Here is a 12,551-nt window from a genome sequence, read left to right on the forward strand (position 1 = left end):
GATTACAGGCATGCTCTGTCATGCTCAGCTCAAATCTTGATTTTTACCAGCTTTGGTAGGCAGACAGGGCAGGTGCCATTCTCATTTCATAAAAAATTTTGTCAGAGAAGTTAATTGACTTGCTAATGGTTACAGTTACTATGAATTGAGCTAGTTCTACAGTGTAAGCCTTTTTTTTTTTTTTTGTATTTGGTACAGGGTCTCACTATGCAGCTCCGAGTCTTAGTGATCCTCCTGTTTTCAGCCTCCCCAGTGCTAGGGTTACAGGCGTGCGCCACCATGCCCATCTCAATGGTGGGCTCAGCACACCTAGGGGCGGAGTCAGCACAGCATGTGGTGCTGGGGATTGAGCCCCAGTCCCTGTGCTTGCCTAAGTAGGTGCTTAGTCCTCTGAGCTATCTGACTGGCCCCAATGTAGGCCTTTTGACTCACAGTCCATTATGTACACAGAGAAGAAATAGTCCATGGTAGAGCAGGTAGGAGGCTGGAGACAAGAGCAACAGCAGCAAGTCTCTTTTTTCCTTTTAGTCTATCTAGGCTACAAGCTTTTGTGGGGGGTGTCACCCTACTCAGGTGGGCATTCCTGTTATCCGTACATAACTAAGCTAAGCCAGTCAGTTGACTAATTTAGCTATCAGTCTTAATCCATATGAACATACCCTAAATCCAGCTACCTCTGAGAAGCAGCATCTTGAGTGTCTGAAACTTTGGGGACACAACTACATACAAGCTGTAACAGAAAAGCAGAAAAAACTTGTACGAATCCATAAGGGTATTTGTGAGGAAGTTTAAATTTTGCCTTGAGAACAAAAGAACAGTAGAATGAAGAATATATGCATAGAAGAGGAATATAATTTGGAAAAGCCTTACTTTATTCTGCTTTCTTTTATCATCTTGAATCAAATACATACACATATGTGCATATATATTTCAAATTAAAAAGACTGATTGCCCCTTTAGGGAGCTGGTGTTTAGACCTTTTTTTTCTTTTTTTTCAGTAACTTTTGGTGTGTATGCTATAGATTTATATTTTCTTCATTTCCATTTCATTCTTTTGCTTTGTTTTATTGCATACTTTAATAGTTCAGAATATAGATTGCAAAGATATGCTTATGAAACATTTTATAAAGTCAATCAGGTAATTTTTTTTTTAATGTGTCTATATACAGAAAAATTTTCTATCTACGGGTGAAACAGATCCATCTACTCTGGGAGTTTCTCTTCCTATTGGTGAGAGGTTATCTGCTAAGGTAGGTGGGTAATAGTTCTCACTGTGGGTAGTTTTCTAAGGCATCAAAATTATATTTCTAATTTAAATGTAGACCATTACATCATTTTCTCATATTAGAGTATAGTTATTTTTGAAAAAATCTATGGAGTCTCTAGTTGTGCTGTTTAAAAAGTTTTTTAAACATGTCATCATGTGAAGATATATTTCTTTAATATGTTGATTCTTGTGTTCTATGATTACACTTAAATTGAATAATCAGAATTTTATTTTCAGCAGTGCTTTCTGAACTGCAACATTGATGCACAGGATACAATTATCAGTAAAATGTAGATGTAAGAGTACAGTGAGTTCTTAGGAGAGCAAGGGTTGGGCTCTTGCAGTGTGTGCTTTTACTCATATTTTTTAGAGGTAATAGCCTTAAAATGCTATATACTCCTTGTATAGACTCAGTTTTCAAGGTAGGTCAGTATATAAAACAAAGACAGTAATTTTCAAAAAACAGTGTTAATTTCAGAGTCCAGAGTGCTCACCATTACACTATGGAACCCATATAAAGCAGGCTTATTTTCATCAGTACTTCTTTTAAATTACTTTGTTTCAGTGACATTCATGGTATGAAGAATTTAAGAACGTTTCCTAATTTCCTATTGTGTACTCATAGAGCATTTATATTATATTTTAATGTGTATATAATTTTACCTTTTTGTATTTAAAATAATAACAAGAGTCCTTTAAACTTGGGAAGGACATTTAGCAGCAGGTGTTTTGGGACTAGGTTTGGAAATTGAGGGAGTGAAAAATGGGCTGTCTTTGAGAGAAAGTGTAACTGGCTTATATCCTTTTGGAAATGGACTTCCTTGCAAACAGTTATCATATTTACTAATAGGAGAGATTCATCTGTAAATGCTGTGTGCACGATGTACCTGGTTTGTCTAGGATTGCTATAGGTAAAGAAATCTGGAATTGTGGATTTATGGGGAATGGCTCTTTGGAAAATGTTGTCTAATTTCTGTAATTACAGTACTGAAATGGAAATGTTCTACGACTAGAGGTCTCATGTATTAGTGGATCAAGTGCCACATATTCTCATGTGGTAAGAGAGCTGTGGGGAGCTGCAGTGATGGTCAAAGCTTTTCCTTTTGGTCTTGTTCCTTATAATGATTTATATCCTTTACATCATTAGTAGACTTTGATTCTGAGTAAGAACTTTGATTTGTATGATTCTGATACAGTATTAAAATACTTTTTCCTGAAGTTGGAATTAACATTGGGTTTTGGTTTCTGTTTTAAGGAAAGGTTGAAACTTGAACGAAACAAAGAATATAATCAGTTTCTCAGGGGTAAGGAAGAATCCAGTGAAAAGTTCAGACAGGTAGAAAAGAACACTGAGGTAAATTTTGGTTTTAAAGTTTTAATGTCAAAGGCTGAATATCTTGTACTTATTTGAAAAGCTTTTTATATTTTAGACAATTGAGTTTTATATAAAACTTTAAAAAATTAAGCCAAACATAGGACATTTAAATGTTTATTTTAGGAACGGCTTTATCTAGACCTGAAGAATTTTATGTTTTAAATGTAATCTTTAGGGCCTGCCATGCCAGCCCTGCCCCCAAGGCTTGCTGAGATGGCAGTTGAGACGGGGTGTGGTGGCGCAGCCTGTAATCGCAGCTCTTGGGGGCTGTAAACAGGTGGATCGCTGCGAGTCCCATCTAGTTGTGAGACCCTGTGAACACCCTGTAGACCCTTCCCTAAAATACAAAAATAAATAAATAAAATGTACTCTAACTTGAGAAATTTAATTTTAGAGATCAGTTTTATGAAATAATTTATTTTTAAGTGATTTTTTAAAATTGACAGTTCTCTCTCCTCTCTCTCTCCCAAATTTTAGGATGTCTGATGCTTTTAGAGCCACACCTTTATCAATTCTATGTTCTTTATGTTGAAAAAGAATTTAATTTGAAATATTTTGAAGTAATATTTAACTGCAAAGATATGTCTGGTATCTTCTGGGATAGGAATTTGGATTTAGTTTGTTTTCTATTTTTATATCTACTTATTCATTTTACTGTTGTCTGTTTATTAATATTTGATGTTTTATTGCAAGGTACCTTTTGCTTGAAATTTTCTTCTAAAGAAAAAATATTTCTCACAGGTGCTTAAATGTAAAAATTGAGAGTTTAAGGCTTTAAGAGATAGTAGCTCATTGATTGCTGTCTTTTTTCTTTTTTAATTGAATAGCCCAAGCGTCAAAGCAATAAACATCCTGTTAGTCAAGATAAATCTGATTTACCTCTACAAAGACACACATACTGCACAAATTCTGAAGGTCCCGGGAGGGATGTCTTACCTCCTTCAGAGACCTACGAGGAACTTCTCAACCGGAGACGGCAAGAGGAGGACAGATACCGACAACTGGATGATGAAATTGAATTAAGAAGTAAAAGAATCACTAAAACAACTAATGAGGAAGTGGGTGTGTCCAATACAAAACATCAGAGGTTTGCCAGCAAGCCTGGTGTTTCAGAGAGAAGATTGTGCAGGTTTCATGAGGTTCCTGCTTTTGATAGACAGTATTATAAACCAGACAAAGATCCTGAAGTAAGTGAAGAAATGGATGAAAGGTTTAGATATGAAAGTGATTATGATAGAAGACTTTTGAGAGTGTGTACAAATGACAGGTATCTACCACTTTGTTTTTATATATTTATTAATACTGTGTTATTTTTTCAGTATATTAGGGAATAGCAGTTTCATTTGATTTACCATATAATTCTAAGATACTGTTTTATAAAGCACCGTTATATTATGAGCCCACCGGGTTGAAAAAAAGTAAACTAAACACACAAGATGGGCACCCTGGTATAAAGCTGAAAACCTGAAAGCCATACCTTTCATGTGAAAATAAATGGGAAGTGAACATTCCCTCAGGAAGGGAAAGAAGAGAAATTGAAGCTAGTCATGGTGAGGCAGGAGGATTGGAAGTTTGCACCCAGCCTGGGCAACTTAGTGTCTTAGCGAGATTGTCTCAAAATTAAAAATAAAAAAGACTGGGGATATAGTTCAGTATGAAGGTCTGGGTTCAGTCCCTAGCAGTGCAAACAAATCAAAACAAAAACTTTAGTAAGGTCATTTCCATGCCTCAAGTTTGGCACTGAAAAGAGAGAGTAAAAGAACTAAAATCTTGTCTGGAAATTTGGAGTGTAAAACAGTGCACAGGTTCTCAGTCTGAATTCATGCTGCCAGTAGTGTCCCCAAAACCCCAAGACATGAATTCAGGGTGTCTTGATTGTCTCGTGTGACTGGCAAAGGAAAAGTAACTCTTCTGTGTGGTAATGCGACTTGAAACCAGGCTGATGGCCATCCCAATTCTGATGTTAAAGGGACAATTTAAAATGTGTGAAGTAGTTTATTAACTTTAAAATGTTTATTCCTTTAATGTTCGTGTATTCTAATTATCAACATATATTTGTTTTCAAATTACTTCGTGAACATTTGTCTAAGTGGAATGGCATTGTTTTACTGGATTTTCAAATGCTTTTTTATTTCCTTTGAATGATTATATTTGTGGTAATATTTGTAATTACCTACTACAATGAAATCTTATTTTATTGTCATAGTCATATTTACTACAGAACATTTATTTATTTATTTATTTAATTTTCTTTTTTTGGCGGAACTGGGGATTGAATGTAGGCCCTTGTGCTTGCAAGGCAAGCACTTATTCTACTGAACTATCTCCCTGGCCCCTTTACAGAAATATTTAGACATATGTTTACCTAACTTTTTTTTCCCTTTTTTTTAAAAAAAAATTATGTATTTGATATAGGGTCTCACTAGGCATCTCCAACTCCTAGTGATACTCTTGTTTTCAGTTTCCCAGTGCTGGGATTACAGGCATGCACCACCATGCTCAGTCTCCTTGGTCAGCATGCCTGAGGGTGGGGCTGGTGCAGGGGTGCTGGGAATTGAACCCAGTCCCTGCACTTGTTTAAGCAGATACTTAGTCCACTGAGCAATATCTCACAGGCCCTTATTTACCTAACTTATAGAGAAATGTCACAGGGTCCCCTATTCATCATTGACTTGTTAACTTGAAAGGGTTAAATCTAAATTTTGAACAGTTTATGGGACTTGTTTCATTTATTAGTCCAAATAATTTACTTTTTAATATTTTAAAAATCTTTTTCAGGGATAATCCTGCGTTTTTAGTATTCTATTAGCAATAATTATGGCTTAGCTATGCCTCATTGGCTATGATACTGCCGCTGTGCAAAGCTTAGTATGATAACAGAGCTAAAGTTTTACAGTTCTCATTTACTTTTTATGTCGTAGTGGTTCTGTTCTGTTCACACTTTCAGGGGTACTGTATTGAGGATTGCATCCAGGGAGCACTGAGCTACATTGCCTACCTTTAACACTTTATTTTGAAATAATACCTTGCTAAGTTGACCAGAATTTGAACTTGAGAACCTCTCACTTCAGCCTCCTAGCTGGCTACTGCACAATGCCACAGTATTTTTAAATATTTTAATATTCACACTGGTTTAAATAATTTTAAGTGAAGGGTTTACAATTTTGGAATTCCCATTGTAGCTCTTCTGATCTGAATTTAATTGTACTTCAGAAAATGCTCCAAATTCTATAGTGTCTTTCACTTGTACATGAAAATGCTTTTTATCTGAAGGTAATTAAAGCTGCCCTAACTGAAAGAACTCTCATTTGGAGAACTTTAGGTAGTCTTGGACTTTTGGTGATGCTTTCTTTGTACGTGAGAACTTTTTCCCTCTGTGTGTACCTTTAGAATGTACTGTATGCATACATTTTTAGTTTGGAATCTTAAAGACATGACTGCTACTTTGCTTTTATATATATTTTACTTTTTACAATTAAACCTTGTGATGATTTTATATATGAATTGACAAATGGATTCTATCCTAGTGATTTGAGAACTAGCTTATTTTTTAACATATCTTGTAAATGAAATGAACTTTTTATATTAACTTCCCCGATTAGTATTTTGAGAATAAACATGTGGTTGAGTTCTCACTTAAGAACTTAAGACTAGTTACTAATTAATGTGTTTCTTCAAAATGTAAGTCATGTGGTGGCACACACCTGTAATCTCAGCTCTCTGGGAAGCTGAGGCAGGCTAACCCAATGTTCCAGCCCAGCCTGGGCAATTTAACAACTTAGCAAAACTCTGTTTCAAGAGAAACAAGAAAATAAATAAATTAAAGAGGGCTAGGGATACAGTGAGTGCAAAAGCCTTGGGTTTAATCCCCATTAGTGAGAAGGAAAAAAAAAATCTCATAGTAGTTCTGTTTTGTTAATGTATCAGATCTTACCTCTTCAAGTGTTGAAAGTGTTTCATATGTTATCTTGATGATAATTGAGGTTATTTCCAGTCCCATTCCCCAAATGTTTTATATCAGTCACTCAGTAATTTATATTTACTTACTAGGCAAAGTGGTTAGTAGAGTAAATGACTATTAGGAAAAAATTTGAGGCTGATATCCAAAATTATTTTTCTTGTTCTCTGTCTTTCCCCCTCTTTTTTTCTGAGGGGGGAGGGGGCGACTGGAGATTGAACTCAGGACCTTGCGCTTACCAGGAAGACGCTTATCCTGCTGAGCTATCTCCCCAGTCCCCATTTCCCCCCTTCTAAAGTCAATCTCTGATAAGTTCTATGCTTTTATATTTTGACCTTGGCTTCTAATTACTTTAATTGTAATTATTTTCAATGTATAACAGTGTATTTAAAGATGGGAAAGTGAAAATTTTCTTCAAAAAGTAATATTTTTTAAAACTGATAATGTGAATCACTGGCAATATTTTTACATAATTAACAAGGTGGTTAGCGCTGTGACAGTTGTTATTTTGTGTATTTCATTGGTTTTTATATGCTTACTAATTTGAGTAAAATTTATGTTTTAGGAGCCTTCTGTAGTTGAATGTAGTTGTATACCTTATGATCTTTCAAAATTTTTAGGCTCTTTGAAAGCATTCATCTTATTATTTATTAATGTGAGCTGTAGAAGCTTACATGTTACCTTATGTTTTATTTTAGCATATAATGTTAATAAGTAAAAAGTTTTTAGCATGAAAATGCTGTTTTTTTCTATATGGTAAATGTACTTAGGATTTTCATTTTACTTAAATGTTGGTATTTGCTGTTTATAATTAGTAGTCATGTAATACAGTTCTGAAATAGTACTCCTGTAGTTGGAAAGTTCTTGTAACTACATAGATGAAGTGCTCAGTGTAAGATATTCTTCTAAGCTTAATGTATAAGATGTAAGTGAGGAGAAATGGCTTATTAGAATTTACATTATCTAATTTGTTACTTTTTCATCTTTTAGTAGTTTTAATTCATCTTTGGCTAGGTCATTGTAAAAATTATTTTCCTCACTTTGAAGATAGAGTTGAAAATAGAAAACACTGTTGTTAAAGTTTTATCTCTTAGGAAAGAACTAAAGAGAATAAGAAAAACATTTCAGAGTTTTTCTTTAACTTTTATAGCAGTAGTACCCTTAAGAGCAGATTTCATTTAGAAGAGAGAAAATTTTGATATGAAGGCAAAGTGATATAGCTGCTACTATTATCAATTAGATGGTTTCTTTAAGGAGAAATTGGATTTTTCCCAGTGTGCTGTATTAGCGTCGGACCAACAGATGGCAAGAAGTTTATTTTTAAAATGTGTTATTATTGATAATGTAAACACTGTAAATTTACTTCTGAAGTAGGGTGTCTTATTAAGAAAGAAGGAAAGGTACTCATCATTTAGAAATTGATTTATTCCTGTTTAAGTGAGATGGTTGAAAATACCTGTGATTTTCAATGGTTAGGTTTACTTTTTTTGTTCTTTTGTTTTTTCTTTTTTGAATTTTTGAGACTGGGTCTTACTCTGTACTTGAGGCTGGGCTTGGACATACTGTATATTCCAGGCTGGCCTACCAACTCATGACCTCAACCTCCTAAGTGCTGGGATTATAGACACTAGGCACCAGACTCATTTACTTGTTTTATTTCTGAAGAAAGTTTATGAACAATTGATGCATTAGCTTTCAGGGTAAAGTTGGTTCTGACTCTGTAACTGGGTTCTCATGGCATTAAGATTTTTTACCTCATCAACTAAATATTCATGTCTTTTTAGGGAAACAGGAAAGGGGAAAAAGGGAAATTATTTGGTATTTATTTCATTCCCTCAGTCATAATCTAATTTGTATTCAAATTAAGCACAGTTTCTCTTTTTATGAGTTCTGCCCTTTTCTAGCAATGAGTTGAGGGGTGGTAACTGTACTATGCATTTTATGTATATATATACATATTGCTTCTGGGTTTGGTGTTCTAGCTCTGAATTTCTTAATAACCAAACAGAAAAGATTTCTTAGAAAAACTGAATCTGTACTGAATCCCTGTACTGTTCTTTTTCTTGACTAAATACTTCCTGTATGTTGATTTTATTATAATTATCAGTCATAGGTAGCTTTTAAAAACTTAACAAATTTTTTTTTTCTTCAGTGGAAGGTACATTTTAGAACATCTTTTATATGGACTGTTTCCTGGGAAATCTTTGTGGTTTTACTATAGATTTTAGAAGAGAGACCTTACTTTTCTACATAAGTAAAATCATTTGTTAAATTTCTTGAATTTAGAATAAACTTTGAAAATCACCTGTTGGGCACATAGCACTTGCTTTCTTACCTTTATATGCTGAAGAGCCTCAAGATATTTTTATATGCTGATACAATTTAAGTGTAGATGCTTTCATATAGCTGTATAAAAATAAGCTAGAATTATAAGTCCAAATATTTTCTTTTAACAACTTAATTGAAAATGGAGGAAGCCACAAGCTCTTTGGTAATTTTTTTCTCTCTGATAGATTTTCTAAACATGTTTTGTTTGTCTTAAATGGCCTTTAATTGTAGAGTTCCAAGTTATGCTTTAAAAATTTGTAACTTCAAATTACCCTGTTTAAAGTTTTCATTGACATGGCGACTGCTTTGCCACATAAGTGCGTTTACTTTTTTGTATTGTGTCATGGGTTCCCAAGGCCACTCCTAGGTTTGATGATTCTCTAGAAAGACTTTCTAGGATTTGTATATGTAGTTGTAATCATGACTATGTATATAGTTGTAATAATGGCTATGATTTATTGCATCAAAAAGATAGAAAACAAAATCAGCAAAGGGAAAGGTGCACGGGACAGAATCGGAAGGAAAGGAGACATGAGTGTTTCAGATCCTCGAGAAGTCACACAGGAGATGCTTAATGCCTTCACTGTTGAATTGTTGGCAGCATGAGGAAATGTTTGCTTATTCAAACTCAGTGTCCAAGGCTTTGGAGTCTTGTCATGTAGGCATCCTTTTATTATCGTGCACTAAAATTCCAAATTTTCTTAAGGTATTGTATGCACTATATTGTTTGGACAAATAGCTTAGCAATAATGAGCCACTCTTACTAGTTATTGGGATGGTGGGAACTCTCCCAAAATCTGTGTTCCAAGCTACTACCCAAAGCTGTCTGTACAAGGAGGCTTTTCTACCCATAGGCAGTCTCTGCTTGCTCTGTTAAGTCCTTTGCACATATGCATTTTATAGATTCAGTGTAAATACATTTAGTTGCCTGGCATTGTTAATTCCCGGTTTGAATTTTTGGGTTTACATCACCTGTGCTTTCAGTTGTCAGGAAATGGCACTAAAACTGTTGGGTCAGCTTAAAAGAGCATACCTAGACTTTAGGTTAGGTAAAGCCAGGTATTTTTTTGATGAATTGTGGTAACTTGAAATTCTTTTTTAATGGTTCATTGAGAGCTCTGTTTTAGATGTGATGTGAGTAAAAAAATGGAAGCCGTTCCATGTATCATCCCAAAACATTAAATCATTCAGATTAAAATCCAAATCATTTTTTTTCTCTCCACAGATCATTTTGACAGCAGTTAGTGTGATGGAAACAAGAATTTTATACTTGTTCTATCAGAATGAAGAGTACCTTTCCTACTAAAACTAAAAACTTTGTTTTATTCATTTAATAGTGAAATTTATTGAAAAATATTGATTGGTAGTCTTAAGTTACTTTCTTGATGCTGAGACACAAGACTTGACACCAACAACTCTTAAGAAGGAAAGTTCATTTTGACTCAGTCTGTAGCAGTTTCAGCCCATAGCTGAGTGCTCCAAGGCAGGGAGGCATGGTAGAGGAGAAACCATTCATGGTATGGCAGCAGGAAACAGAGAAGATAAACACATCTGTTCCCTTTCAGGTCATGCACCCAGTGACTCACCTACTCCTGCCAGGCTTCCCCTCCCAACACCCCACCCAACTATAAACCCCTCAGTGTGCTAATTCCGAGATGAGTATCACACTCATGGTTCAGTCAGTTTGCAGAAACTCCCTCCTCTCCCCCCGCCCCCCCCGTGAGTTCATGAGGCTTTGGAGGGACATAGAGACATAAACCATAACAGTACGTGAGCAACCCTGTTTCTATTAGTCCTCTTGAGAAAGTCAGTCTAGTTTTTAAATAACTCAATAGCCACATAAGAAAATAGGACTTATGAAATACTAGTTTTCATGGAAAAGTGTTGGTATAAAGAAAGTTATATTTGTTTTTGATGTTTGAGAAATTAAATTTAGAAAATCAATGTTTGCCAAATGGAAAAAGAAAATGTTAATTTAAAGATTTTTTTAATTTATAAAAATAGTTTTAAAGAAGAAATTAGAAAAATATTCTTACTTTTTTCATTTCTGTACTTGAAAGTAAAGAGAACTGATCATATCTATCCACAAACTGGCATGTTTGTTCATGCTTTCCACTCAGCTTTTGTTAACATTATTTCGTGTTCTATATGTATTAGCAAATATTGTGGTTTTCTATCTTTGATTTAATTTATTGGTAAGATTGTGGTTATATTTTATGCTAAAAAGTTTGCAAATATGATGAAATAATTTACAAAATTTATGAATTTTAACTTTAAGAAGGCGTTTTCAGTTTGACTGCCGTCTTCATGAGTGCAGCAGCTGTGTGTCTGGAGAACTACTTAGCATGCAGGATTTGCTCAATTATTCACTTACTAAGTATATAATAAAATGTCTACCTTCACTTGCCTTTAACTTTAAAAATATTCTAAGTTTGTAACTTGAAATAAAACATTTCCAGAAGTTATATTGAAATAATTTATAATAATCTGCTAATAGCAGGGTGTGTGGGTTCTTCGTAGTATATGCAAGGCCCTGGTTGCAGTTCCCCAGCACTGTAAACCAAACCCAACCCCACCCCACCACCTTCTCATCCCCCCAAGCCCAAGCCCAACCTGATACCTTAAAATCTTAGTTTCTATTGTTAACCAACAGATCATATCTGAAACAAATCTCGTTTGAATTAATTTTAGAATATGTTTATAGTACAACTTCAGTACAACACCATGTTCCCTTTAATGTTTCCAACATCAAATGTTAAAATGTTAAAGAGATGAGAAGGTCCACTGTGTGTGGAGCATGCTCTATAAGATAATGTGTTTTTAAGGATGCATGGGAAAAGACGAGGGGACGTGCCTTCTATGGAGAATGATGCTGGTGTCATAGAACACTCAAACACACGAATTTCACCTGCTGGAAATGAAAGGTATAGTATGTGATATAAATTCTGCCCTTAAGTCACCACACTGAAACAGCACCTACCTAAAACTGGCTCCTTGAAAAAAAATACAAAGGTATAGTATATTGATAGCCTTCTTACCTAGTGAGAAAGGAATTAAAGTTAAAAAAAAAATGAAGAGGTAGTAAATGCACATTTATAGTGCTTTACAGCATTATTTTGCAGGACAGATTTTTGGTTATACATGTTCTGGGTATGTATATAAATTTGTTTTATGAGTATATAAATTTGTTATATAAATAGGTATATAACAAATTTGTTTGAATTTGGAGAGATATATGAATAATTTAATGGAGTAAAAATCTATTTAAAGTATCTTGGGAATCATGATCATACACTTTGAAAATATTTCGGCAGTGTGAATTTCTCTTTCAAAACTTCTTGATTTTCAGCTTATTGAATAGATAATTTTTAATATTTCCTTTAGAAGTTAGTACTTACAAATATTATGTCTTTTAGACAGGAAATAACTTCATAGGTTTTTAGTTTTGATGCTTTCTGGTATCGTATACAAGGATAAATGATTTCAATGTATAGTATAATGAAGATGTTTTTTATCTTTGTCATATGTCAAGGCGTCTCTTTGAATAAATGTAGTACATAAAGAATTGCAATAAGTTTCTTGTGTTTTTTCCTAATTGAGTTTTTCATTGAGAGAATTATTTT

At 34.2% G+C, this 12,551-nt stretch overlaps 1 protein-coding gene across 1 annotated transcript in view; it reads left to right on the forward strand.

The window, feature by feature from the left end:
- The window catches only part of Cspp1 (centrosome and spindle pole associated protein 1), a 161,319-nt gene that overhangs the window by 70,729 nt on the left and 78,039 nt on the right, over positions 1 to 12,551 (forward strand). Inside the window, exons 5-8 of the mRNA XM_023722388.1 lie at positions 1,170 to 1,250; positions 2,523 to 2,621; positions 3,470 to 3,909; positions 11,754 to 11,852. Coding sequence (XP_023578156.1) covers positions 1,170 to 1,250; positions 2,523 to 2,621; positions 3,470 to 3,909; positions 11,754 to 11,852 — 719 coding nt within the window. The remainder of the gene's footprint in view (positions 1 to 1,169; positions 1,251 to 2,522; positions 2,622 to 3,469; positions 3,910 to 11,753; positions 11,853 to 12,551) is intronic.

The sequence above is a fragment of the Octodon degus genome, unplaced genomic scaffold (assembly GCF_000260255.1).
Source record: "Octodon degus isolate 3935 unplaced genomic scaffold, OctDeg1.0 scaffold00091, whole genome shotgun sequence".
Classification (NCBI taxonomy): Eukaryota; Metazoa; Chordata; class Mammalia; order Rodentia; family Octodontidae; genus Octodon; species Octodon degus.